General features: G+C 37.0%; 1 protein-coding gene across 1 annotated transcript in view; it reads left to right on the top strand.

Moving 5' to 3' along the window:
* The first annotated feature begins 7,279 nt into the window (after nt 1-7,279).
* ATP13A3 (ATPase 13A3) overlaps nt 7,280-16,365 on the top strand; it is a 37,532-nt gene continuing 28,446 nt past the window's right edge. Inside the window, exons 1-6 of the mRNA XM_065674850.1 lie at nt 7,280-7,366; nt 8,908-9,081; nt 9,874-10,044; nt 10,361-10,431; nt 13,829-13,909; nt 15,725-15,794. Coding sequence (XP_065530922.1) covers nt 7,316-7,366; nt 8,908-9,081; nt 9,874-10,044; nt 10,361-10,431; nt 13,829-13,909; nt 15,725-15,794 — 618 coding nt within the window. The 5' untranslated portion in view covers nt 7,280-7,315. The remainder of the gene's footprint in view (nt 7,367-8,907; nt 9,082-9,873; nt 10,045-10,360; nt 10,432-13,828; nt 13,910-15,724; nt 15,795-16,365) is intronic.

Genomic DNA, 16,365 nt, shown 5'->3' with positions numbered 1-16,365 from the left:
TGACATGGCTTTTATGTTTTGGGAGCAGGTAAAGACCTGCTCTTGCACATGGTGTTAGGCTTGCCAGGTAGTGTGAGAAGTCTCTAGCGTTGTGCTGCAGCTCAGATGTGTGGAATCCCTCTGAGACCGGGGTGTAACGTAATCCCGTCTGCCAGAAGCTGTGCCTGTATTCTTAGATACTTAAGTGGAAGTTGTCTCTGCAAGTGATGCACATCAGAGAAGCAAAAATGCTGAGAAGGAACTTTGGAAACTCTTTCCTTTGAGAAGGTACTGAGAGTAATGAGGGAGGGATGATGAATCCTGGTAACAGACTGTTTGGAGGCAAGATGTCATAATGTGGAATTTAGCAGGGCATTCTTAGAACCCTTAAAATATTACTAGTTTTTTAACTGCAAGTCTACTTAAAAATGGTCCTTTTTTAATTTTGAGTGGCTGCGTGTTCTGTCAGTACATTTTGAAAGCAGCCAGTGGAGAAATCATAAGGAACAATATATTATTTTTATAAATGCTGAAGCAGGATCTCTTACATAAAAGACAAGAACTGGGCAATAAACACAATACTCAAGTCCAAGACACTGTGGGTAGAAGCTTTGGTTTCAGCTCTTAAAAGTTTGAAATGTTCTGTTCAAGTTTGCTTTATTTTGCGATTTTTAATGTGTGCAGCATGTTATGTGGTGCTGTTTGAGAAGAATGTGTTCTATTTTTTCTTTCTTTTTTCTTTTTTTTTTTTATCCTTGCATCATTTTAGCCTTGTATCCTTGCCCACTTATTTATTGGTATAACACGTTTTAAATTAAGTGTTGTAGAGTTAGCTTTTCAGGTATTGTATGTGGAACTTGTTGGCAGTTGGCATGGGCAGGAGCTGCAAGCTCAAGTAGTAATAGCTGATAAGACTTTTCCTTCTATTTTTATAGCACCATTTAAAAGTGCTTTTTCTAGAGCATGGCCTCTTACGCTATACCTAGAATGTCTATCCTCGACTGCTGGCAATTCTGACATCAGGTCAGAATGCGCATATTATACGCGCATTGAAAGTGATGTATTGAATGCAGCTTTGCGTGATCATTGCTGCCCAGTGTTATGCAGACCAGGAGGTCTCATTAGCAGGATGGCAAAGGAGATCATCTTAGGTCAAGAATGGGGGTGGTTTTTTGTTTCGTTTGTGGGTGGTTTTTGCTAGTTTGCTTGTTTTAGGTGTTTTCTCCTGAGAAATGGCTCTGTGGTGGTGGGGAAAAAAAGTCTTTAGTCTTTCTGTAATAATTCTGAAAAAGCATTTTCATTGGGTTTTGCTGCTGGTAGTTAAATAAGAAGTATTTTTATATGCCTACAGGCATATTATAACATTAAAATTTCGAAATACACTTAATATTCAGAGCATCTTTTGGCATTTGACTTGTGGTACAAGTGCAGAACCGTCTTTCAAATTACCATGTCCTTGGATGTGCCAAGTGCTCCTGTGCAGCACGTGATACACAGCCTTTGTAGGGTGATGTGGAAAGCTGGCTTCTGTGGCAGGGCAAAGGAATACACTTTTCCTGTCAGTTGCTTTGTAAAATTAACTGACCGTTCTGCTAATGGTCAGCTGTGTTTTCATCTTCCCTAAGAAATTGGGCGTATTTTGAAACTGAATGTATTCTCAGAAGATACATTCCCATTGCTTACTGGCCTGTTACTGCTCTTCTGTTGTGAGTACTTCAGTTTTTAATTTTGGAACTGCCAGCGTGGCAGAGATGGAGCATTAGTTTCTGTTCTGTGTATGTAAAGGAATTGCTTACCTCCTGCATGTCCATAGCGTGAATGCTGGAAAGCTTTACCATAATGCCTGAAAAAAATTGACTGTTTGGTAACTGCTCTTGATGCGTGGGAATCACATGTTACTGGAATGAGAATAAACTCTGGTGGTAAAAGTTGCCATTCTAAGGTCAGTTACCTTGCAAGGTTGATTCCTTCTTGTGATAAAGGGGTGGAAGTATGGCTCGTAAATGCAGAAATGTTTAATTTCTGAATGACAGAAAAAATGTTTGGCTTTCTAGCTTCAAAACAAAGCAGGTTTTTTTTCTGTGTTTTGACAGCTAGTGAGGATACAGTTGAAGATGATGTTTGCCTGCTGTGCAATAATCTGCAGTTAAGACTGCTCAAGATATTTTTTAATTCAGAAATCTAAAAGACTTCTAATGACATCAAGCTATTTAGAAACTTTTATTCTCAACTCCGAAGCTCCGTGAAGCATCTCTTAATGAAGCCTGTGCTTGTTGTAAATAAGTTCTAGAAAAGGTTTTCCAGTCTTTCAGTAGTGCTTTAAAGTAACAATGTTCCCTTTTGGACCAAGGAGAGCCAAACAGGTCATTTAGGCACTAGAAGAGTTTTTCAGGGATATGATTCACATTTGAGCTATACCATGATCTTTTTTTTAGACAGGTCAGTCTGGTATTTTGGTGTTAATTCTCTTGCTGTAGAAGTTGCTGCTTGGTTTATTTAATGATAGTGATTACATAGGAATCACTATCATTAAATGATATGGGAGGAATTACTTGTATTAATCCTTGCACATAGGTGGTTTTTGAATTTGTTGTCTCTCATGGATGTCTCTTGCTTCTCCTGTCTGATTTGCTAGATCTTTTTGTCTGCCCTTCATGTTCTTACCAACGCAGTGCTGGTTGATCTTTGTCTTGTATAGAAAAGAAACTTGTTTCTGTGACATTTGGGTAGTGACCAAGTTCCCTTTTTTAGCTTTGTAGCGCTTGAGCTCTAAAGGTCGTCTAATTTGGTGTGATTGTTTTATTATGCTCTGTGATAAATTGTAAAATGCTGAGATGAGAAATGTGCGTATTAACTGCCGCCTGTCGCATTGGTTAGCTCCTCAAAATGAATGTTGTCTTCACTCACAACAGCTGTAAATACGTGGAAGGGTTTGGTCAGAAGCATACATGCTTTTAGCTGGACAGATAGTATCAGGACTCGTGCATAGACCTGCAACTGCACGCTCCTGGTGAGGCATTTGTGGTTAGAATAGAAGGAGCTGGACTGGGCAGCTGATGCCTGGAAGCGCAGCCTCTGCAGCAGCCTGGCCACAGTCTTGCAATTGTTCAGCCACCCTGGAGGGAAGAGGGGGAAAAAAAAAAAAGGCATTCCAAGCAGTGCCAAATTTTCTTTGATATGTTAATCTTTTGATAACAGTTTGAAAAGCCCTTGGAGACTTTTTTTAGATTTTAGACAAAATAGTTCATTTGTCAGGACTTCCCTTGTAGATAGGGTCTCAGTTATTAAGAACTGCCTCGTTAACTCATGATAACAAAAGCAAGTGCAGAGGACAGCTGCTGGACTGCTTGTTGGTAAGAGAAACTCTTTTTGTTATCTCAGGATTTTTACAAATATCTGAAAGTAATAAAATGGGGGATGTTTAACATACAAGTTTATAAGTTTATTTAGTTGCATATTTTATGCAGGCAAACAGTGACAGAGCGTAAGCAGAAGTAACAGCTTGATGATTTTTTGAATGTATAGTACATGGATTTTATGAAAGACTTGAGCTGTCAAAAGTCTTAATTTCATCTGAGAAACTTGGTATTTAAATTACATGGTGACTGCAGGAGATACCGAATTTTTTTTCTTTCATAGCAGTAATTTTTCCAGACCTTGGGATTTTTCTCTTGAAATGATGAAATTTCCAGTTAAGTTGGAAAACTGGAAGAATAAACTGATGGCAACAATGTGTTTATGCTAAAGCAGAATTAGTTTTTAAGGATTATGGTCTTGGGACAAATATTGAGGAGAACAGAGGGAAGATCTCTTTGCTTCTTACCCCTCAAATCAAACTTGAAGGGTAAAATTTGCACTAAAGTAGTTTGCTAATTATGCCAACTATTAGAAAACTGACTTCAGATCAGATAGTCCTTTGGAAGCGTGGCTTGCAGAACTCCTCAGGCATACTGATTGAGACTTACTGTAGCTCTTTTACAACATTTTCCTCAATAAATATGCCAGGAGTTCACTTGCACATTTTATAATGTTGCTGCAAATGTTTATTGCCTGTAAATATTTTGATAGAACTGCTTGGTATCCTGGTGGTTTAGTCAGGATAGATCAATAAATAGATATTGGTGGAGTAAGAGGTGCAACACTCTCTTCATTGTGCAGGATGCATCTAGTTTTAGGGTGTGTACACTGCTGTAATTTCTCCAGTGATGCAATTTGTGATGGACTTTAGCTCCAAAATAATATCAGCATAAATCTGGAATTGCAGGTTCTGTCCTGCTGGTAGCTACATACTCTTCTAGACACAGGTAAATAGCAAATGCAGTTGCACTTAATTTTAGTATACTTTTTTTTGCCAAATGGCAGATTCACTGTTGAAGCTTGTGATTCACATATATGTTCTTTCAAGTACTTCAGTTCAGACACTGTTCAGCTGATTACTGTACCATTCATTAAATTTATACCTAAGTTGTTCCCTTAGTTTCAGTGGCAAACAGCATTTCTTTTACAGACCTTTTTGATACTTCCTACTTTTCTGACTCTAGAAAACTCTTAGCTATGCAATAGTAGCTCAGTGAGAAAAAATTACGTAAGTGGAGTGACAGTAACTTTCACCACTTCCATTGGGTTTGGCCCCTCTCTTTAAAATGACTAAATAGTGCTTTCTGGTTGATATTTTCAGTTTGTTAAAGGGGGAAGGACTTCTCCAGCTGTTCACTTCTGGGAACTTGTGCTTGAGAGAGGTGAGTGGCAGCTCTTTTGGTACTTGAATATTCCTGAGACCACATTGCTTCTTCTGAGTGGCTTTCAACCCCACTTAGGGTACTAGTAAAATGCTATACTCCCTTGTAGTCTGAAAAGTCCAAGGCTTATATTTAAATACTTAACAATTTAATTAAATTTTAATATTTGATTAGGTATTTTAAGTATTGTCATGTTTAATTCCACACCGTATTATAGAAAGAAGGACGTAAAGATCAAATGCAGATGGCTGAAGTCTTTTCTGAATTGGTTGGATGCTACTACTTATCTTTTCAGTCTGACTCAGCAGCCTGAAGTCACCTCCAAAGAGGGCAACCCTGTAGAGCCTGTGGTGGTGGTGTTTAACCACAACTGACAGTTGAGAAACAGGACAGTGAGAAACAAACCCATGATGCATTTGAACTCTTGATGATGAGTTTGGGGTGATGATGTGTCAAAAGGGGTAAGATTGGAGAAAGATTGCTGTTCTTTGTTGCTGAATAGTAATGATTTTCATGACCTATCAGCTAAGAAAAGATCTCTTTTCTAAATTTAGACAGTTGAGTTTAAAATGGAAAATAACAAGCAGTATGTGAAATATTGAGAATGTGTGTGTTAATTGAAGGTTGCTCAGTAAATGAGTCTGTATAAAATAATGCAGATGCAGTTAATGATGTGAGTCAGAAATAGCTTCCTGATGCTGCTTGTGTATTCCCTGTGTGATTCTACCCAGCTCTTCAAAGTACACATTGAATCACAGGAATTATTGCTGGTGCTCTCAGATTTCCCTTTGTGCTGCTTTAGACTGAAAACGTAACGTTCCTTCCTAGCTGTGGAACAGCCCTAAATGAAGGCAGCTGTACTTCTCTCTCGTGCTGCTGCTGTGTCCCACAGAGTGCCTGTTCTGGCATGTTTGCCACATGGAAATCTCAGTTGAGTTTTATTGATCTTGAAGTTGTTTGCATTTATTTTGCCACCTGGTGCTTGACTGTATCAATACAGTTGTTGCTAGGTATGTTCATCAAGATTGGAGTTTTGCCTGTAGGCACTGTTTTTAGTGGTGTGGTACGCTTTAGTGAGGAAATGCATGTTTGTTTAAGAGCAGACTAGTTCAAGTATGATAAATCTAACAATTCTGTCATGGAGCTGTGAACTGTGCTAGAAGTATAATTCTGTAAATACAAAAACTTTCTCTGGCTGCATGACTTCTTGATTGAAAATGTGGTATGTATGGTGTACATAAAGTTGCTTGATGTTATTAATTCAAAGACTGTTCTCAGGAGCTTTCTCAGCAATCCTGTGTAGGTTTAGGGCAGATTTTAACTAGTTCCTTGTATATATATCTTTCCCAGGATAAAAAATTGTCTAGTGAGGAAAAGTGTCAGTTTAAACAAAAATGTGTTCTAGAACTTGTATGACTTGTGTAACAGATAAGGAACTATCAGTGGTACATACCTTCTGGCTTAATCTCCAAATCAATTTGCAGGAAGAAAGGTATTTATAGTTCAGTACTGGCTAGTAACAAAAAATGTTCAGCTTAAAGCAAGGAGCATGTGAACTGGTGTTTCTGTTAAAGGAGAGAGTTGTTACCAAATTAGCTTCCTTCCATACAAAGCATACAAATTGAGAATGTCAAGCACTCAATTTATGAAGTGCTGAGTAGTTTTTCACCTGTGACAGCCCTTTGTTGTGATGCAGTTCTTTGCTTCGAGTGTGTATTTCTTCCACTAAGACTTTATTCAGTAGTGGGAATAGGTTTCTCAGGGGAACAGATTTGAGTAGCAAGAGAAACCTGTTCTGTTGGGTGCCTGCTTCATTTGTTGGCTTTAATTGGTAGCTTGCAGAAGGCATATGAGGGTGTGATGATGTTAAGCTGCAGGAGTTGGGAGGAAGGACCTTCTGAAGTTGTCATTGCTGTTCAGTATAAATGCATGGATTCAGAGGCTGGCATTGAGAGGATCTGACCTGGAGTCTGGTGACCATAAGTGAACCCTGAACACCAATTGATACAAATTGAATGGTAAAATTATTGGAAAGAAGCGAGAAGACTAACTGACCATTAAGCACGCCTTGACTTAGAAATACTGGGGGCTAGACTATTCAGCATGTACTTATTTTTCTGATTTTTTTCAGATGAGACATGCACGTCTTGGGTACAGTGCCTCTTGAAGGATAGCCTGGCTTCTGAAAGCATCTGATCTGAGCTATTACATGTAGAATGATAGAAATGTGTAATCCTTATGTACTTTTAAGCCTTTTTAACAGGTTTAATTTACATTTCCCTCATGATGTTTGTAGAATGTACGAGGAATTGTTTGCTGCATGTAGAATATAACCAAGTTGTATTGGTACAAGCTCTTTTCCTTCATTCAAAGCCTGCTGTTTCTGCAGTATTTCACTTGTACTCATCCAGTATTCAGTTTTAAAGCTTTACTAGAGCTCTACAGGTTGTTACTACCAGAAACTAGTAACAGTGCAATTTTAAGATCTGTATTAATATGTTGTCATATAAGCCCAGTAACATTGCTCCAATTTTTAATTCTTTTGTTGTTAAAGGTCTTCCATATCTTAAGTAGAGGAGTTCCATATCATCCTAAACATGGAGAAAGAAGAAAAGAAGTTTGTCAATAAAGCAGAGGAAGATGAGATGGTAATAAATTCTGTTCATCTATTTTTATACAGTGAAAAACACCACATTTTCCTGGTTTTCTCTCTCAATGGGGTATGTTACAAATGTTTGTCATGGGAGATGCAGCAGTTAGCTTTGACAGGGAGATAGGGGCAGCTGATCTTTAAACTTCCAGGCTATTCTAGAGACAGCAGAAACTATTTGGGGTATGTAGGGATTTTTGTTTTAAAACATGGTAGATTCCTGTAAATTGAAGTTCTTATTCTGTATTTGTGCATGCTGCTAGGAAAATAAGCTCTTCACTAGAACAGCTCTAGCATGGGGAGTATGCAAATACATCATACAACAAAAATTGAAACTGAGATGCTTATGGTCTGATCACTAAAAATAAATGCTTTTTAGAGGAAATAATTTGTTTTGCCCAAAAGAAGCATCAACCTCTCCCACTATCTTTTACCCACCTGTTTTTATTGGTAAGGAGTGAATACTGCCTACAGTGTTTAGAAAATAACAGGGAATGGGTTTTGTCTCTGCTTTTTGTCAGCTGAGAAGGCTGCAAAACAAACTTTTTAAAAAGCCTTTTCTTAAGAAAGCAGTTGTCCTTAGTTCAGCCAGGACACGACAGGAGTTTAAACCATGACAGGAGTTTAAACAATTTCTAGTACTATTTAACAAAAAGAACAAAAAAAACCCCGCAAAAAATGTTGTCAATATGAACAATGTGGGTGGGACCGAATGGGAAACTTCATTACCCTTTTGTAGCAGGAAATATAATCTAATGATGTAATGTGAAACTCAGGAATGTAACACAGCATCTACTAAGTCACTGAATTATTTTCTCTTCCTGGCTGTCATCAGGTTAAGTTGGTACATGCCTTTGACCAAGGCACACTTAATAAATTGTGGATTTTTTTTAATGGGAGAAGAGGATTTTTCCAGCTGGTGCAAGTTACAGAACCTTTGACAGTGCGGCTTGCAGTTGCTGATGTTTCACGATAGCATTTCTTGTTAAATGGCAGGCAGAGTAATTCCGTTCTCTGCTGAAAAGTAGTGTTTGATAAATATATTCACAGGCTTGTTTAGAAAGTATGAAATTCAGCTAGCACCAGTAATTCAGCACTATGTATGCTAGCTAATCAAATGCTTTAATGTGGTAAAATCAACATTTGACAAAACCACATATGCTTTTGCTCTTAAATGCTTAGCTGACTTGTGCTGTGCCATGGTCAAAAATTTTGTTGTTCACTGAGAGTTAAGACAGGTTGTGTTGCAACTTCAGTACTTAAGGAGCAGTGCAGAGAGGAGAAAGGATATTCTGCCTTTGTCAGGCTTTTATTAATGTTTATATTTCTGATGGATCAAAACTGTTCCTTTTTGTTGCCACTCTGTCATGTACTAATTTTTTAAAATCTTTCCTTCCCCCAGAGAAGAAAAATGAGAAAATGGCTTTGAAATTTGATTCACTTAAAATACCACATGTTATGAAAAATGAATGTTGTCTTCCCATGCCAGAGTAATTAAGAGCATCGCTGTTTGTTATTTGTTTCTCTGTTTCCATGCAGGAGATCTATGGCTATGATCTGTGTCACTGGAAGTTGGTGCTAGTTGCTATAGGAGTGATCTGTTCTGGTGGCTTTTTCCTCCTCCTCCTCTACTGGATGCCTGAGTGGCGTGTGAAAGCAACGTGTAAAAGGACTACCCTTAAAGACTGTGAAGTGGTTCTGCTGAGAACAACTGTAAGTCAAAGGAGGGTGTGCTTCTCCCAGTGTGCATCTGGTTTGCATCCGTCTTGCTTGCTGAAATGCACGAACCCTTCTCTGCAGAGTAGACACGATTTCGTTTTACAGCACTGCAGAATTGTGCTCCTTGGTGCTGTATATAGCTTTGCTGCCTGTGTGGGAAGACTGACAGCTGTTTGCAAAGGACATAGCAAAAGGAAAGTGTTTGCTTTTGGATTTTAAGAAATACATGAATGCTGTTGTCATCAAAAGTTACAGAACAGATACCTTGTTCATATAACCTGATAATGTGGTTATCAGGTTTTCCCTCCCTGTTCAGCAAAGATATGTTTATTGAATTAAAGTGTAACTGTGGCTCCAAATATGGTTTGACTTCAAACTATTTTCTTCCTGCACAATTGCTGTGTGCAGTCCCTTGTGTTAAGTCCTCAGCTATTTGAAGTTGCTGGGTGGGCGCAGCTGAATGCGTAGGAATCCCATAGTTCCTCCTACCACAGAACAACTATGCTAAACTGTGAAGGGCCAAAGATGTAAAAATTCAAGTACCAAGACTCATTGTTTAAAAAAAATAAAAAATATATATATATCTTCCAATACAAAAAATATGCTTTTAGAATTGTGGAAAGGAAATGTAAGGTAGTTGATATTAACTTGGGGCTATCTTTTGTAGTTATGTGTGGGCTCTGCTAATCTGTCATCTGTTGTTGACATGTTTTGCTAAATCTATTGTAGTAAAATGCTGTTTAAATGCTGTTTGAACCTGCTCATTTCTCCCCCCCTCTTTTTAAGGATGAATTCAAGATATGGTTTTGTGCAAAGGTTCGCGTTATGCCTTCTTTGGGAGCCAGTCCTTTACAGAATCCCAACCCTATTGTACACAAGGTTTCAAACGGCCATGCAGTTCATTTCTGTGAATCTGATGCAGAAGAGAATAAAAATGATTTAAAAAAGTGTTTGCCTGTAAGTAAACCTGCAATGCTACACTTGGTAATTTTCAAAGTATCTCAAATAGTATCTAGAGTAAACATACATAATACAGTATGTGTGAGCTGCTGCTTTTGTCTAAAAGGCTAACTCATTCTTTGGGTGGAGCACAAATCTTTTCCTCAATAACCTTTTACTGGATATTGTGGAATGCTTGAAAGATTATTTTGAAAGAAAAGTGTTTATTTTTCAGTGGAGTTTTTCTAAATTCACTTTGTATCACTGTTCAGAATAAAGTCAGTGAGAAATGTTAAGTGTTGCTGGTTTAATAGCTATGTCTGTTGCCCTGCAGATTCGTTATTTCACCCATCACAGCATGAAGTATTTCTGGAATGATTCAGTTCAAAGTTTTGATGTTATACGGTAAGAATACCTTTTCCTTTTGTGTTGTTCGTGAAACTGCTTTTTTTAAAAGTACTATCGCAAGCGTAAGAAGATGGTGAAAATTGGTATTGTATTCTGACCAGCTGGTTTAGCTCAGAGTCTTTGTTTGAAGAAGGGTATTTGTTTAATCTACCTTTATTGAGCATGACTCGTTTAGGGTGACGGGCTGCATGCCTGTGCAGGCTTTTGCCTGTTCTTGGATTGTTATTTGAGAATCAAAGCACCTGTTGATAGATAGTAGTTCTTCTATAAACTCTTAAAAACTTTGCTTCTGATGGAATAAATCCTATTTTTTGCATTGCTGCTGAGCTAGGCCTTAAGGGAGTATTTAGGAAGAGGGGAGTTCACCTTATACTTTGTTGGTCACCTTTCTGTACATCTGCTTTTACATTTTAGTACGGTTGAACTGAATTTGATCCCTCTTTTTTATTCTTTGGTAGCAAAACCAGGTCTCTTGCATTGATAGAAAATGTCTTTTGGTGGGCAGTAGTAGCTGTGCTTACTGAATGTGGTGCGCTGTATTTTCTTTTATCCAGCAGCACCGTTGCATTGTGTTAGGGTTGAAGAAGAAAGTTCTTTTCTCTAATACTACTGATGAGACCTTCTCAGTGCTAACAAGTTAAATGAGCACCGGTTTCTCTGGTTTTCACAACTGCTTGTTAAAATAAGATGTTTAGATCAATAATATAACCTGTTCAACTTAAATCAGTGTCCACTACATTGAACCATCATATGGAAAAGTCCAAACACTACATATAGAAAAAAATAATGACCGGTGACTGAAGGAAAAAAAAAAAAATAACCAGAACTTCTGTAAGAAGAATGATAATTTGCAGCTGTTTCTATGTTTTCAAAAAAGCATGTACAAATAGTATGGAAAGTTATCAGCAATGGCAACAATTTAAAGAAATCATCATAATACAAGCAGTTACAAAATTGGGCAGTCCCCTGGATGGCAGGGGGAAATGGGTGGAAATGTCTCAGTTCATGTGTAAATAATTAAAAGCTTTGTACACATTTTTTATGTCAAGCCTGCCATGAATTACAGTGGTGCAGGTAGGGGCACTTTTCACTTTGCATTACTGGGTCCTGTTTCCATGCCTATAGTGTTGCTAATTTAAACTGTTCAAAGAGAATGCTTCCCACAGATGAGATTACAAGTACTGTTTTGAGGGTTTGGGGTTTTTTTATGCTAAGAACAGGTATGGGGAAAAAATCATACAGCTCCATGTGTTTAGGAAAAATGTTGTTCCTTAGTATTAAAACAGTGGCTTGAAACTTGGCATTTGCTGGCTCTTGGACTGTGCCTTTTGATGTTCTTATGATAACCCAGCCAATTCATAAGCTCTGGAAAAATCTCAGATATGCCTGTGAAGTTATGTGACCATTTATTCAATCACATTCTTGCTGATATGCCAAACTTTCATTTGTTTGATGTGTTAGCAACAACCGAGCCAGACCACTTGTTTAGTCAGGTACTGTAGCTGAGCTGGATGGCATTATTTAGCAATTGGACAATAAGGAGTAGAAACAGCTGGATCTGAGGCATACCCGATACTGGCAGAGTACAAAGTCAGTTTTGCACAAGGTCAAATAAAGAGTTAGCCATAAATTTTCTCTAAAGTGAATTGGGTATGATGATCATAAGTTTGGAAAAATAGTAACTGAACTTATGAATGATAAATATTTTGAAAAGAAGTCTGAAAAATTTGTCCTTCATCGAGATACTTTTTCTCGATGCTCTTCAGTTTATGTAAAACCAAGGAATTGGTATTGCTTAATAACATCTTAGAGAATCAAGATTTGTAAAGATGCTGTATATGAGGCTGGAAGGCTTCATAGTAGTATCTGTTAGGCGAGTAACACAGATACAGCTGTGACCTAAGCACAATACTGCATCATGAAGATAGAGTCACTCTGTGCAGTTAATTATGCAAGTATCCAGAGACAGAACAGTTTGATCGCATAATTAAAGACTTGGAATAATACAAGAGAGGCTAATTAAGATTTCTTGGGTAACTAATTCTGTTACAAGAGCTTGAGTTTCAGATCACTGTTCTCTTTGTAGTAATGTAATATTAAGATCACTGTGTTAAACACAGGAAATACAAGTGTAATTGTTCTTAAACTAAATCAGACTTGGTCACATAGCCAAAGAGGATGCAACTTTGACCTTGTATGTCTGTTTTGTTTTAGCTAGTGTCAACTGAATCTCAGAGTTGATGAGAGTTTTATGTAATAAACTGTGTGTGCACAGGTTTTTTTCAAATGCCCTGGGAATTCGGTGCTGTAGCAGTACTCTAATAAGCAAGTAACATCCTGCTAGAAGCTTTGTATTTACATGGACATTATGCACATAGATATGCATATCTACATATGAAGCACTTAGTTTTAGGGACCCTTCTTAAACCCACTGTTACATTCCTTTTATGCAGGGGAAAAAAAATGGCATAGAATGGCAGGAAAGGCACACTTCTTAACAGAGAATTGAATATTTCTTCATTGAAAAATCGTGATTTAAAAATCTTTGAACTTGAAAATTTTTAGTGAAACCCCATAAACCTATGGCCAAATTAACACATTGACATTTTCACCTGTTTCTGTCAACTTCTGGTAACAGAACATGGTCCTAGCCTTTGCACTAGTGAGATGTTTAAAACTTTCCCTCTCTTCTAGCAAATGGAAACAATTGTTACTACATATGTACTCTAAAGAGGTTTTTCTTCACTGGGACACACCAGAATCTTTTTAGTAGATAACCTATTACATATCCAGTATAAAAAAGACTTGTATTCCATAGTGCTGGTTTTGCTATCTTGGAAGGCCTTTGGGAAGGTAATGGTATTTTCCTGTGCGTTCAAAGTGTGTCCACTAGAAATCTCTGGATATTGGTCATGATATGTCTTATTTACTGAGTTTGGTAGTTGAAATGACCCCATAGTTGTAAACATAATGATGTTTCAGGTGTGCTTGCTTATCTGCAGATCTACTTAATTACAGTATTTGCTTCCACAGCATGTAGAGAAGTCCTATGGAGGTACGTCTTCCAGTGATAAAGAAGCACTTAAAATGTTAGACCATACTTTACCTAGTCATGGATAAAATTTTGATAGTAGGATGCTGCAATATAGTCTCAGTATAGATTTATTTGATAAATTGATTAATAAGACAGAGGAAGAGTAAGACATGATAGCAAGAGGACTGCTTTTAACACCTCATTGGTATCTGCAGTTGTGACAAAAATAGCTAGGAAAAACATGAGTCAATAGACTTTGGTTTTTTTATAATACAGTGTAACTCTTAGCAAAGACCCAGCCCTTTTGAGTTACTTTTAAATGTCACATTTCTTAATTCATTGACTTTTTCCTTTACTTAGAGGTCTAGATGAATCTACGTTATGTTCTTCAATTCATAATGAATACAGCACAGGACTGACAAAGGGAATGCATGATTACAGGTAATATTACAATATTTGAGGGAATAATTGTTTTAATTCCATTACCTGTGCTCAAAGTGTTAACAAAAGTAGAAGACAATTGAGTGATTAGTGTTTACAGACAGGTGTTATGCTTTGTTTAAAGGCTGTTAGATGTATGAAATTGTTGTGTTTCTTACCTATACACTGAGTAGGAAATAAATTCAGGTAATGTGTTGACTTAGTTTTTTCAAACTACACTGACTATGGGAATTGGAACTATTGCTTAAAGTAATTCAGAATATATTTGTAAATTTGTGTTTACTAATTAACATTTTGAAATAAAATGAGTGTACAAAAAGAACAGCAAGCAGTTATGTTTTCCACATCACAGGTATATGGTGAAATTTGGTGGTTGATGAAAAGAAAATCATAGTTTTTTCCACATAACTCACCCTCAAGTGGCATAACTATTTTCATAACATACTGTCATTGTTGAAGGGTGTATATGGGTTGAGAGACAGAGACTGATTCCCAGTGAAAAAACCTATCTAAAGTTCTTTATCTGGAAAGATGCTCATTTGTCTCAAGCTGCAGATTGTTGAAGGTTTGAATGAAGGGAATGCTAATGGAGCTTACTTTGCTACTTGTTTTCTTTCCTGTTCTTGGCTAGCGGTGATTGTGAGAGGGGATAGTGTGCTTGATATCTAGTAAGGAATATTAGATGCAGCAAACTTGGCCTAAACTGTAACTAATTTCTTATTTTAGGAAGATGAGGCTGAAACTTCCCAGGTCTCAAAACTTTGGCTTTAATTTTAAAACTTCAGTATCACAAGTGTGTCCCATATGGACCTGCATCTGTCTCTGGTTGGTTGGGGATAAATGCATTCCCCACTTTTAATTTTGGTTGGCAAGAAATAACAGGGGAAAACCTATTTTTTAACATGCAATTTTAAACTAACAGCGTAAATATGCCTGTCAAGGGACACAGCTCAAGTGCATAGAGAGAGAAGAACTTAGTCTAGAAAAAAACCACTTTAAAATGTAACTTTAATGATACATAGTTCAGGGATTTCTTAGTCCTCAAATGGAAACAGCAAGCTGGAAAACGTAGATATGTACTTAATTGGTGTTTTAATTTATTGAAAAACTACCTGAACTAGAATAGTTTGGCATCTGTAGCATTCCTGGCTGGTTTTTTTGAGTGTTTTTTTTGGGGTGTTGTTGGTGGGGTTTTTTGTTCAGTTTCCTTTTTTTGCAGTTGAGACCTTATTTCAGTTTAAAATATGGAAGCATCTGCTTGCTCATCATTCCGTTTTCTGTCAATTTGTGTCTTTTCCTACAATAAAAGCCTTTTCCTTAAGAACATCCGGTAAGGGCTTCTTCATGTCAATGTAATTTAACTATCTCAGGTCCCATCAGAGGATTGTTTCTTGTCTCCTTCCCCCTGCTCTATGATTTGCCTTTCTTCATGCTAAGAATAAGATACAGAACCATAAAAATGGTGTCTTACTGCAGGATAAAAGTTAACACTTGTTTGAGCATAAGTTAATGCGAACCCCATGCTGGCATGTTTGACATCGCACCTATATGCAGTTTGCAGGGAAATTATGTTATGAAAGAACCTAAAAATTAAGTCACAGTGTAAATCAAAGTATAAAATAATTATCCATGTATTTGGACATCTCACTGAGTAGATGTTTTCAGATAAACGTGTTTTGAAACAATGATAAATAAAAGGGGCCGCAGATAAAGTAATATTTTGTTCTTTCTCATATTAATGGAATTGCTTTGAAGTCAATAAGATTTCTAATAAAAATTTCAACTGTTTTTTGATATTTTTCTTTTGTAATGCAGAAAAGCATTCTATGGAGTAAATGAAATTGCTGTGAAAGTGCCTTCCATTTTTAAGCTTCTGATTAAGGAGGTAAGATCTTTAACAAATTATTAAAAAAAAAGTGTATCATTAATTATTACTTTAAATGCAATGACTTTTGATGGTCTTCAAATAATAATATAAACCAGAAGCCTTCCTCCAGAGCCCAGCACTGTAAAAAAAAAAATGATACTGACCTTTATCTTGGAGCTCTCCAAACTTAAGAGGCCTTAGCTGTAAGCTCTTCAGAGTTCACAACTTGGTGCATAGCAAAGATGTTAGGAAAAGGTGTCAGAATTCTTTCAGAGGGTATGCATCTTATTTGTTTTCTATTGTTAATTTCAAATATAAAGTGACTAATTATGTTCTCCATGATCAACCCACGGATTATACGTGACAACATACGCAACAAATCAAACATGCTCTTGCATAAACTTTTGTTGGATTGTTTGATTTTATTTCTTTTTTCTGTGTATAAGGTGGATTTGCATAATTGATTTGTTATCCATGCGGTATAATAATTCATGATAGAAACTTTTGAACAAAGAAACTCTCCAACCTTGAAGTAACAGAGTGCATTTATTAGTAAGAAGTAGATAATAAGATCCAACTTAAGAATTGC

Source organism: Lathamus discolor, chromosome 3, assembly GCF_037157495.1.
Source record: "Lathamus discolor isolate bLatDis1 chromosome 3, bLatDis1.hap1, whole genome shotgun sequence".
NCBI lineage: Eukaryota > Metazoa > Chordata > Aves > Psittaciformes > Psittacidae > Lathamus > Lathamus discolor.
The sequence above is the reverse complement of the archived record's forward strand: the minus strand, read 5'-3'. Positions and strand labels throughout refer to the sequence as shown.